This window comes from Microcaecilia unicolor, chromosome 13 (genome assembly GCF_901765095.1).
Source record: "Microcaecilia unicolor chromosome 13, aMicUni1.1, whole genome shotgun sequence".
Taxonomy (NCBI): domain Eukaryota; kingdom Metazoa; phylum Chordata; class Amphibia; order Gymnophiona; family Siphonopidae; genus Microcaecilia; species Microcaecilia unicolor.
Window position 1 is genome coordinate 72,277,932 of NC_044043.1, and position 12,353 is coordinate 72,290,284.

At 43.4% G+C, this 12,353-nt stretch overlaps 1 protein-coding gene and 1 long non-coding RNA gene across 6 annotated transcripts in view; one reads left to right on the top strand and one right to left on the bottom strand.

Annotated features, from left to right (window-relative positions):
• Positions 1–9,075, top strand: part of MIB2 (mindbomb E3 ubiquitin protein ligase 2) — a 70,055-nt gene extending 60,980 nt beyond the window's left edge. For all 5 annotated transcript variants that reach the window (XM_030222221.1, XM_030222219.1, XM_030222223.1 and 2 more), the window contains 3 exons: positions 154–338; positions 5,968–6,033; positions 6,588–9,075. In XM_030222221.1, coding sequence (XP_030078081.1) covers positions 154–338; positions 5,968–6,033; positions 6,588–6,829 — 493 coding nt within the window. In that variant the 3' untranslated portion in view covers positions 6,830–9,075. The remainder of the gene's footprint in view (positions 1–153; positions 339–5,967; positions 6,034–6,587) is intronic.
• On the bottom strand, positions 8,562–10,829 carry LOC115482459. Its single transcript, XR_003944090.1, has 2 exons — positions 10,123–10,829; positions 8,562–10,087 (listed from the first exon to the last, which is right to left on the bottom strand). It is a non-coding gene; the product is annotated as an uncharacterized LOC115482459 (long non-coding RNA).
• Positions 10,830–12,353: the final 1,524 nt, after the last annotated feature.

The following is a 12,353-nucleotide window of genomic DNA, read 5'->3' on the forward strand; positions in this document are numbered from 1 at the left end:
CCTATGAATGCTGCCTCCCGGCAGCCCAGGTACCCAGCGAAGGGAACCGAGTCTCTGCAATCAAACTGCTACTGAGGAAGGATGCTTCTGTGTGAATGGTGACAGGGTGGTGGGAGGTGAATTTCTTCCTTCACGCTTTCCCTCTCGTTTTAGGGAGCAGCAGAACCAGATGGACAGCCCTATGGTGAGCTGCAGCCTGCGCCGAGTGCACACCACACCCAACACTATGACCAACCTCAGTATTGCAAGCATGGCCGTCCCCACCGAGTGCCTGGTCTGCTCCGAGCTGGCGCTGCTGGTGAACTTCTTCCCCTGCCAGCACAGCATTGTTTGTGAAGGTGTGTCCTGGGCCAGCCCACTGCCAAAGGCTGATCTGATTGGTTGAGGCCTAGGGCATTAAATCCCTAGCAGTCCCCCTATTTTACAACTTATAAATAAACCCTTCTCTTCTTATTTGGAATAATAGATCATTTAATTTTATTCATTAAAGCTATAGTATTGTCTGCACATTTGTATTCACTGGCAATTACATTTAAGCTAAATGCTCCACCTACAAAGGTTTCACTGAGGGGGGTCTTAGGCGTGCTGGCGTTTTTAGAGTGTGTTAAAAATAGGCGCACGCTAAAGACGCCCATAGGAATGCAGCGGCGTTTTTAGCGTTTAGCGCACACCTATTTTTAACGCGAGCTAAAAATGTCAGTAAAAGTAAAAGACCCCCTGGATGCAGTCTCTCAAGTAAAGATTGAAAATGTACAGGGGAACCTCAGGTCAACCCTAGTTTGTCTTTCTTGGCAGCTCCGGATGTTGTGACGGGAGCCTAACATCTCGCATTTCAGGGAAGGAAGGGAGGGAATCCTTTTGAGAGGTGGGAGTTGTCTGCTGGGAGAGGAGAGTTATTAAAAGGATTATGGGGGTGGAGTTTGGGCTGTGGATGATATTGTAAAACATTGAACACCTCACGTGTTTGCTTGCACGTAATCCTCCTTGATGTGCTGAATAAAAATGTTTAAAACTTAAAAGGGTAGGAGGCTTAGGGCTTCGTACTCTGTGTTTGCTCACTGACAGGCTGATGCAGAAAGCTACCATGAGCCAAACCATGTGGTTACTGTGGGGTTAGTGCGAAAGTTACTCGCTGAGCAATACAAGAAGGGGTTGAGCACAGGCGTTAACTTGCGCGGAAATGGCGACTGCACGCTACATTTAAAACAAATGGTAATGAGGTTGTTATCAATTCTGCAACAATGCAGTGAAATAAATGGTTTTGATACATGCACAGTGTGGGAAGTGGGCTGTTTTTTTTTTTTTTTTTTTGCAAAGTCCAGAGCAGCATTGGTTGAGAGGAATGGTGTGTCGAGAAGCACCCTGTATCCCCCCACCCCCCAGCCTGACCACACTGCCCTGGATAGTTTTTTTTTCTTCTTCAACTGTCTTATGGTGTCTAGCAGTCCCCCCCCCCCTCCTCTTGACTGTCCCAACCTGACCCCAAGGCTGAGAGGAAGGGTGTCCCTGGTGGCCCCTTTCCCTTCCCCTGACTTAAGGGATCTGAATCAGAATTTTTTTTTTTTTTTTGACAAGAGGAAGAAGCAATGCTCTCTTGCTCCTGCCTCCTTTGCTGAAATCTTGGGAAATTGCTGCACTTGGTCCTGCATGGTGCATCTTGGGATGCAGCAGTCATTGTCAGCCTGCCATATAAGGGGAAGAGGCACCCACCCTGCATGGTGCATCTTGGGATGCAGCAGTCATTGTCAGCCTGCCATATAAGGGGAAGAGGCACCCACCCTGCATGGTGCATCTTGGGATGCAGCAGTCACTGTCAGCCTGCCATATAAGGGGAAGAGGCACCCACCCTGCATGGCGCATCTTGGGATGCAGCAGTCACTATCAGCCTGCCATATAAGGGGAAGGGGCACCCACTAGATGACAGGGCATTTTAAAGTCAGAGAGGTGCCACTGGACACCAGGGAAGGTGGTGGTGTTTTTTTTTTTTTTTAATATGGGGGGTAGAAGGGAGGAGGAAGATCGGGCGATGCAGACTGCAGGTGATTTTTTTTTTTTTAATGTTCTGTCTCGTGCTCATGCATTGACAGGAATGGTGACATTTTGCAATGAGCTGAGGATTACGGCTGCATTTTTAACACAGCAGTAATTGGCATGCTATTTGCATACTCCAGTGTTTCCCAAGTCAGTCCCGGAGTAACCCCTTGTCCATCAGGTTTCCAGGATATCCACAATGAGTATACATAAAATAAATTTGCATATAATGAAGGTTGTGCGTACAAATTTATGTCATGCTTATTTGTTGTACATATCTTAAAAACCTGACTGGCAAGGGGTTACTCCAGGACAACTTGGGAAACCCTGGCATACTCAATACCTCAGTATATTTTTTTCTCACTAATTTTATGGTAGAAAACTGCGTGATTTCTGCATTGGCCCCTGAATGGGGAGGAATACTTAGGTAATCTTGAATTTAAAGCAAATTGCCAGGTTTAATGCCCTTTGCGTTATTTTAATATCAGGTTGCTTTGCATGCGATCTAACTTGTGTGTTTGCTACAGGAAACCAGGGGCTGCACCTATAATGCAGATTTTATTTTTAAATGTATAGCAATTATGTTGCACATTTTCATAATGTGCATATATTTGCTTTGTAAACTTAAAAATGTCATTTTCTGGCATGACTTATGTGCCCAGTTACTGGTGCTGGGAAAGAAGGAAGGGAAGGGAAATGGGACTTGATATACCGCCTTTCTGAGGTTTTTGCAACTACATTCAAAGCGGTTTACATATATTCAGGTACTTATTTTGTACCAGGGGCAATGGAGAGTTAAGTGACTTGCCCAGAGTCACAAGGAGCTGCAGTGGGAATTGAACTCAGTTCCCCAGGATCAAAGCCCACTGCACTAACCACTAGGCTACTCCTCCACTCATTCCACCAATAAGAACCAACCTCATCAGTGATGTCTCAATGGCTTGATTGCCCGATACTTGGCTCACTTCTGATATTGTGATGTCATAAGGGAAAGGGAAATGGGACTTGATTACCGCCTTTCTGAGGTTTTTGCAACTACATTCAAAGCGGTTTACGTATATTCAGGTACTTATTTTGTACCGGGGCAATGGAGGGTTAAGTGACTTGCCCAGAGTCACAAGGAGCTGCAGTGGGAATTGAACTCAGTTCCCCAGGATCAAAGTCCACAGCACTAACCACTAGGCTACTCCTCCACTCATTCCACCAATAAGAGCCAACCTCATCAGTGATGTCACAATGGCTTGATTGCCCGATACTTGGCTCACTTCTGATATTGTGATGTCATAAGGGAAAGGGAAATGGGACTTGATTACCGCCTTTCTGAGGTTTTTGCAACTACATTCAAAGCGGTTTACGTATATTCAGGTACTTATTTTGTACCGGGGCAATGGAGGGTTAAGTGACTTGCCCAGAGTCACAGGGAGCTGTACTGGGAATCAAACTCAGTTCCCCAGGATCAAAGTCCACTGCAATAACCACTAGGCTACTCCTCCACTCCTAAGAGATGAAGGAAAGGAGCACAGGTAAAAGGGGAACAGAAGGAGAGAGAATGGGGAGGAGCAGGGATGGAAAAGGGGTTAGAGGTAGGAGGAGAAAGAGGCTTGAATCTTGATTATGATCTCTGCTCTAATTACAGACCAGTGGCCAGTACTCCATTTCTGGCCAAAATGGTAGAGGCAATAGTGGGAGCACAATTACAAAACTCTCTCTTCCAGTTCCAAGTATTAGATCCCAGACAATCGGGATTTCACCCTAGTTTTAGCACTGAGACCGTTTTAGTGGCTCTGATGACAAATTTGAGAATGAATTTAGGTAAAGGTGTTCCAACATTGGTTGTGCAGTTGGACCTTTTCAGCTGCATTTGATTTGGTCAACCATGTGATGTGATGTTCTCAGACTGGAATATCAGACTACGTATTTCAATGGTTTTCAGGTTTTTTTAAAAAAAGTTCTGTGCATGTAATTTGGAATCATTCTCTTTCAACAGATTGGAAAATGGTTTGTGGAGTCCCGCAGGGCTCACCTTTGTCCCCAATTCTTTTCAGTATTTATTTGAGTGAATTGAATGTGCTTAGTTCTTTTGAAGTAATGTACTTTTTCTATGCAGATATTTCTCTAATCATTCTAGTAACGAGGAGTTTTCAGGACATTATAACATAGTCAGAGGTGTTTAATTCCACCTCTACAATGGCTTGAAAATCCAGATAAAACAAGCATTTTATGGGTAGCAGACAAAGAATCTGGGTTGCCACAAGTTAGCTTCAGCTGAAGTCTCAATTTTGAGAGGAGAAAAGTTTTGGAAGTAATCTTGGATTCTGTGTTATCTATGGATAAACAAGTGAACATAATTGTAAAGAACTTTCTATAAATTGAAACTATTACATAGGATCAAACCTCTTGTAGCAATGTCTCAATTTAAAACAATTATACAGTCAATTAAGCCAGATTGATGATTGCAATATTCTGTTAGGATTACTGGAAAGACAAATACGTCAACTTCAAATTATACAGAATAAGGCTGCAAAGTTGATTTTAGGAGGGAATTACAGTGATCATGTCACTCCAAACTCTATTGAATTGCGTTGGCTGTCAATAAAGGCAAGGATACATTTTAAATTGACTTTTTTGTTTTTAAAATTTTATACAGCTTATTCCCAGAGTATCTTCAAGGTATAATTTTTCTGTTTATTCTCCTGTTAGGGTGTTACATTGTGCTCAAGAAGTTAGATTATGTATTGCAATGAAACTAGTTTGTCGAAAAACATGAACTGCTAGGTAGGGGCCTGGCATCTTGGAACGAACTGCCATGCAACATCCGTAATATAACTTATAACGCTTTTAGGAGAATGGTTAAAGGTTTTCTTTTTTTCTATATATATCTGACAACTGTGTGCGGTTTCGAAGCGGGATAATTGTTTATAGAAATAAATTGTTAAAAATGAGGGACTGTCTCATTTGTTCCCTTCTTTTCTTATGGAATCTGCCTGGAGCTAGAGGGAAGGGAGATACTTGGTCAGAATAAGGAGGGGTTTCCTTCTCTGGTCCCCCTACCACTCTTCATTGATTCATTTCATTTTATTTATTAGGATTTATTTACTGCCTTTTTGAAGGAGCTCACTCAAGGCGGTGTACAGTAAGAATAAATCAAACATGAGCAATAGACAATTACAGCACTAAAAATATGCAAGTAACAATACAAAGTATGGCATAGTACAGTACTTATGTCAACACAATATGTAATAGAACATTTTAACTGACAGTGTAGGGTTTAGCTTTAGCTTCAAGAGGAGGAGGTCATTAGAAGTTCAGCATTTCAAACTGTCTCTCCCCTCTGTTTCTGGCCAGCCAGCCATGCTTGAACCACACAGTTCAAAATGTGACCGTCTGGTCAATAGCAGAGGGGGAGGATGTGGCTTAAGGTGCCACATTGCCACTGAAATTGCCTTGTCACAAGCCCCTGGATTAAGATGAGGTAGTTGTTGGTGCCACTCCAGCCCTCTAACTATGGCAATTCTGAAGGGAATTCCACAGGGGACTGGGACTCTCTTGATTGTAGGTAATGCTTAAATGGTCTTTGCAATAATTTGCATTAATGTATATTAAGTTCCAGATTGTACCTTTTAATGCATGGAGGAGTAGCGTAATGGTTAGTGCAGCGGCCTGGGAAGCTGGGTTCAATTCCCACGGCAGCTTCTTGTGATCCTGGACAAGTCACTTAACCCTCCGTTGCCCCAGGTATAAAATAAGTACCTGTCTATAATAAGCTGCTTTGATTGTAACTACAGAAAAGCAGTATATCAAATCCCATCCTCTTTCCCCAATGCCCCATAATAAATAGGCCGCCTGGGTTTGCATAACTTTTTTTTTTTTTTTTTTTACTAAATCTCTTTCCCTAAGAGCCTTTCAAATACTTTTTATTCTTGTTTCCTTAAACAGATTGTGCCAGAAGAATGAAAAAGTGCATCAAATGTCAGGTGTCTATCACTAAAAAAGTCAAGCAAGGTAAGCTTCTCAATTAATTGTAGACTTTCCTCCACTCCAGGGGTCCTTAAACTAGGGCCGGCAGAGCTCCATGAACTAGACCTAAGCCACTCTGTGTATAACATATGTATAAGTTAGACCAGTGAAATAGCAGGCCTAATTTATGCATATGAACCGCTGATATGTATATTCCATGGTACACCACTGACTATACAAACAAAGCTAAGCCCCTGTGCACACTGTGTATAGCATAACTACAATACTCAAGGGCTGTACACTGGTCTAGATTCCAGACTAACTAGGCTGCATACATTAGTTTCTTGTAAAAAAAATATATTGAATGAATATTTAGTGTTAAATTAGCTTAAAGACTCCTGGAAATGAGGACTGTATCTGAATTTAAGAAAGCTTGAGACAAGTATATAGGATCTCAGGAGAGGAAAGGGCAGGCTAGACAGGCCAAATGGTCTGTCATCATTTTCTGTGTTTCTGCTATACTATAGTGTGAATCCGCTTCCAGTCCATCATATGGGAGTAGGTGCAGACATTATCTGACCTGTGGTTTTGTTGCACAGATAACTCGGAAGTGGAAGGAAGTCTCCCAACGGAAGCCTCAGGCCAGCGTAAAGTGATGGAGGAGCTGCAGCTTCGCTACCGGCAGATGGAGGAGCGCATCACCTGCCCCATCTGCATTGATAACCACATTAAGCTGATCTTCCAGTGTGGACACGGCTCCTGCCTTGAATGTAGCATAGTGCTGGCTGTTTGCCCCATCTGCCGGCAAGCCATTCGAGAGAGGATCCAGATTTTTGTGTAAGAGGCTCCTTTCTATGTGAAACTCGAGAGCCTTAGTGCGTCTGAATGAATGTTTTTGTAAAGCACCGAGGCCATCATGATGGTATTTGAACTATAAGCATGGCTAGTGCTCTCCCCCTACCCTGGCTGGAGAGCAATGAGGATCTTGAATTTGCAACCGTCCACATCCAGACAAGGATATGAAAGTCCCAGAGGACCATGTGTGGTCACATCTTATTCAGTGGGTGATGTCTGAGCAGAAGGGCCCATACCAGCTTTAGTATTCAGTCAAGGTTGTCTTGAATGCCAGCACTCTTTACCTCAAGGCAAGGAACGTCAGTAACCCCATGGTCCTTGCTGGTGACGCCCCACGTCACAGTTCCTCACTGTCAAAGAAGTATCCTGAGAGCCCAAGGTGGAGCTGATCTGCTATGTTGAGCAGAGGGAGACCTGTGCTCATGGGATAGTCAAATTGCAAGGACGTTCTGTAAGCTGTACATTTTGGAGGGGGAGCAGGGGGTTCACAAGCACTTCACCTTAGTCTGTTTTTATTTGCTCTGGGTCTGACATCCCAAAAGAAGTGATATGCATAGGCCAAAATGGTGTACATAAGTATTATTTAAAGCATTACTGAACCAAGATTACAGATTTCTCTCCCAAAAACATTTCATTTCATGTAATCTAGACAGCCTTGAACCATCTTACACTTAAATACCAATAATTTTATATCTGGTATTTGCAATACTTGTTTTTTTGAAGCATGGTTTGTGCCAGAGGAAGAAAACCTTTTTCTTAGTTAAGGGATCTATGGGAGGAAATATTGACTGAACTGTCCTCTGTGTTGCCTCCCCGCTTTTAATGTGGTGTCCCTTTTGAAGCACTTTCAGCCAGGAAGGTCAGCTCAATGACCAAAGTACCGCACTTCCATCAGCGATTTCAGGAGTCTCTACTAAGAGCAGCACAGGAAGTCCTAGTTATCAGTGTTCAACAGACTAAAATGACCAGTCTCAAGCTGCCTCTGGTGTCAGTTGCTACTATGTTTGGCTCCTTGTATGAGTGTTTCCCGGGTTCCTGCCATTCTGTGCATTCTGCACCACACTGCCCTACCTTTGCCAGGGGATCACAGGGCTAGGGTGTACCCGTTGGCTATTCTTAGCTGCCAGATCTAAAGAAATGACTGGCCTGACGTGCTGTTTGGAGACCCCTGAATCTTTGACCTGCCATTATCCTGCTGTCTAAGGCACCCCACCACCCAAGCCATGTCCTAGAATTTGGGCACCCTCCTCGGAGTCCTCTGTGGGCCTGGTGGACGGACACCTCTAGCATGGCCCGTGTATGCCACAGAACAAAACACCAATTAAGCTGACATCATGAGTTCAAATGGAATAAACCCAAAGCAAAGACAGCTGCTGCTGTAGAGACCATTCATTTTCAATTGTGGGTGTTGATATTCAACCTTATCAGGATAAGTCCCGCTCACCAGATAATATCCAGATAATGCCGTTAAAAATCTGGACAGATCACTTTGGCATCATCAGGTTGGTGCCAGAGCAGTGTGACGGCAAAGTTAAAGAAAAGCGTGGAGATACCCTGGTTAGCAGCAATATTCAGCCCACTAAACGGACGAATATCCAGCTAAATTTAGGACAGCAAAAAGGCTGTCCTAACTTTATCCAGATAGACCGGTACCCAGATAACTGAATATTCAACTCTGGTATTCGGGTATGTCCCAGCACTGAACAACAGGGTATTTAAAAAAAAGAAAACACCGCAGCAGGCTTAATATTTCCTCCATATTTTCTAGAGGTCAGTGAGTAAGGAAGCTGCAACTGCAGTCTGATTGTCATTGGTTCTCACAGCCTGCTTTTATAATGCTTACTTAGCTTTTGCTCTGAGCCTGTGAGGAGAATGGGGATGCCCAAGGCTTGTGTCTGTCTCCCTCTAGTGGATGGTGCATGTGATGATCTGAAAAACTTGTTCACTGGAAATGAGCCTGTGTGTGGCTCTGCTTCTTGAGCTCATACTAGGCAGCTTGAAATGACTGTTGAAAGAAAACCTAATGTCCTGAAAAACTGTGCATTTTTTAACTATTTATTTTTGCAGGATATTTGTGCATTAAGCACAGGTTGCTGAGAGGGGCTGGGGGTATTGTACTCTGAGTTGAAGATGAACTGTAACAGAGTACACTGGCACTCAGCTGGTGACATCGTAATAGTCCTTCCTTGCATCCATTTGCAAATAAAGTGCCGAGCTGTCGGCTATGCAACACTTTGTTCCCTTTCTTTTCCTGGAAGAGTGGCAATTTGATGTTATCAAGAAAAAAAACAAGGGAGAATTATAAGATTTTACAGGTTTGTCAAACCCGAAATCTCATTTTCTGACAAATGTTTCTATGCAAAACCACATGTGTATAAGAAGGATTTTACAGTTTTTCAGCCAAGCATGAGGGGGATGAAAATTAGTGGCAAGGATGCACGTTTTTGACCTGCAGCCAAGAAGCCAAGTGTACCAGGAGCTTGTACAACTCCAGCGACCTTCTGTGGACAGCCAAATATAATTCACTAATACAAAATAAAAATACTAATTATTGCATTCATTGTTACTGGGTGAGAAACTGCTGACAACTGGGTTCGTTGTTTCAAGGGTCTGACCAGTAACATATATATCTAGACTGGTGTATAGGTTCCCCAGAGCAGTGTGTCCAACTGGGTTAATTGTACGCTACCAGGACAGGAATGAACTTCACTCTTAAGCCAGGGTCTGCTGGATACTAGTTGTATCTCTGACATATACTGCTAGAGTTTCTCTTAAAATTTATATTGTGCCAAGGAGAGCTTTCTTCAGCTCGTAGGGAATATTCACAGGCACCATGCCAATGGGTGTTTGAAAGTTTTTTTTTTTTTTCATCAAGCTGGTGCTACATTTTGGCTTGTCTTCAGCGATGCAGAGCCATCAGACCTGTTTCTCTTCCTAAATAAGTTGTGTAAGGGATTAAAAACTTTAGTTTAGTCTTCCTCAACCAGGCTGGCTTTTTCTCTTTGTGTGATACTACCGTGGCCAGCTTCAGTTGTGCCATGGTTCGGGTTTTCAAACCGTACTTGGTCTTCCTATTCCCAGTTGGTCTGCTGCAGTTAGAGGCTCAGATATTACAGGTCCCAACTGCCAGCTCTCAATAAGGTCAGTGGAGGGCTTTTCTGAAATTGACTAGATGGCATGGACTGTACAGCTAAATTGGAGTTCAGGACTGGGCTTGAGGTCAAAAGAATATTGCCTTCAGGGACTTGAAGTTAATCTTTTGAAGTGTGAGCTTTCCACCTTCACTGTACAAAAAAAGGCCACAGCCACAATATCAGCACTGGAGGAAACAGCCAGAGTTTTCTAAGCCAGTCACAGCCTACAAGAACTTAATGTGGAAATAAATGTGATCTTAAGGACAAATATACAGTGAAACTAATAGTGTTCTTAGTATTTGGTTTGCTTAGCTATTAAAGTTCACATCCCTTCTATACGTTACCACAGCTGGTGCCCATGGACTAGCCATGGGATGATGTCTTACACAAGGCTGGTTAGTGCTGTCTTTATTGTCCACTCTTTGTGATCCTGATCCAATGCTAGGAGACTCTTGAAACCAACAGCAGGGCTACTCCTGATCTCGCTGAAAACCAATAGCAAAGACAAACCCATTCACCAAGTCATGTCCTCTGACAATTTCCTTGACGTCATCTTTTTTTTTTTTTTTGTTCCTTCTTGAAATGAATGATACACGTGCATCATCCAGTACCTAGTGCCTGGCCGGTACAGTGGCTGATGACATCATAAGTGAATGTGACCAACAAGTTGCGATGATATCGGCCTTAACATTTTTCCCTTCTTTGGAGGTGGGAAGTTTGTTCTAGAGGTTGCCGGCAATGTAGATAGAAATGTAATGAATGTCCTGTTACACACCCATTATATGCTATGATTCATGGGAGCTCATTTTTGGGCACCTGGATGTTGGAACATTTAATTTAAAGGATATTGGTTTTATGTCACATTAAATAAAAACTCTTAAGCTTTCAACCCTGCGACCTTATTCCACTAGCAGAGACTGCCATTACTCACAGAGATGCAAGTACTGTGGAGGCTGGGATACTGCAGACTATGCCTGCCAGGCTGATTTATAATTAGGCTTCAGAGCCAGATCAGGCATGTAATTAAACCTATCAAAGCAAATTTAACAGAGCCTGGCGCAGCCATAATTGTCCCTCCCCTTTCTGCTTCCACTACAGCCAGCACTGAGGCAGGATTGTTGTGATCATTTTTAAATTGAGAGAGTGCAGTACTGGATGTTACAATCACTTTGCCTTATAGCTTTTGTGATTAAAAGAGGGGGTGAGTCTTGTGCAGATCCCATTGGACTCTGCCGGCACACTCTTCCAAGTCCCTTTGTCTTGGGGATGTAGCCTAGTGGTCAGAGCAGAGAACTGTGTTCAAATCCCATTTCTACCCCTGATAAAACTCTTTTTTGCAAGTCACTTCACCCTTTATTATCTCGGCTACAGTTTAGATTGAGAGCGTATTTGGGCAGAGGAATAACTAATATCTCTGTATATGTAACCCAGTTTCAGTTAGATTTGGAAAAGGCAAATACATTACACAAACGAAAAGGAAAAAAAAACTCTGTGCTTGGATTTGAAAAGTGAAGACTGGGTATCATTAAGCCTGGCTACATCTCTCGAGTGGAAGCCACAGTTTACTCTGAATATACCTTTCTAGTTTGTAAGTATCTCTGAGGGACAGAGAAGTGTGTTTCCACTGGTGTATTCCAAGCAGCAATTGTTGTAAACCAAAGAGCATGACTATCCAGCACACAAACCTTGTGCTCTGAAGGCTGCTGGTAAAAATGTCTCCCCCCCCCCCCCTTTTTTTTTTGCTACGGCTATAGAATCTGATCAATATTCAGCTGGCAGTGGTCAGTGTAATTAGACCCGGATATTCAGGGGCCCTTTTACAAAGCGGCAGTAGGGCTACCACGGATGTAGCATGTGCCAAAGTGACACTACCGCCAGGTTAGAGCGCCCCCGGTGGTAATATCAAAGTTGGCGTGCGCTGTTTCCCATGGTAGAAAATAATTTGCTATTTTATACTGCAAGGGATGTTCCTGGCGGTAATTGGCAGCATGGCCACATTGGCGCGCGTGCTGTGGGTGTAACGTGAGCCCTTACAGCTAGGTCAATGGTGGTGGTAAGGGCTCGGGCAGCAAATAGCCACTTGCTATTTTTAAGTCTAGTGCATGACCATTTACTGCCTTTTTTTCCCCGAGCTGCGATAAAAAATGGCCTAACGTGTGCCAAAAACACGTGCCCACACTACCACAGGCCACTTTTTACCATGGCTTAGTAAAAGGACCCCTCCGTGCTGGTCCCTATTCATGGACCAGTACTAATTATCCGGGTGTTTGGTGATGCCCGGAAATGATCTGGATGTGTCTGATATTTTTAGTGCTGTACCCACATAGCTAGGCATTATTTTGGTCTTTTTATTATGTGGTTCAACGTGCCTGATTA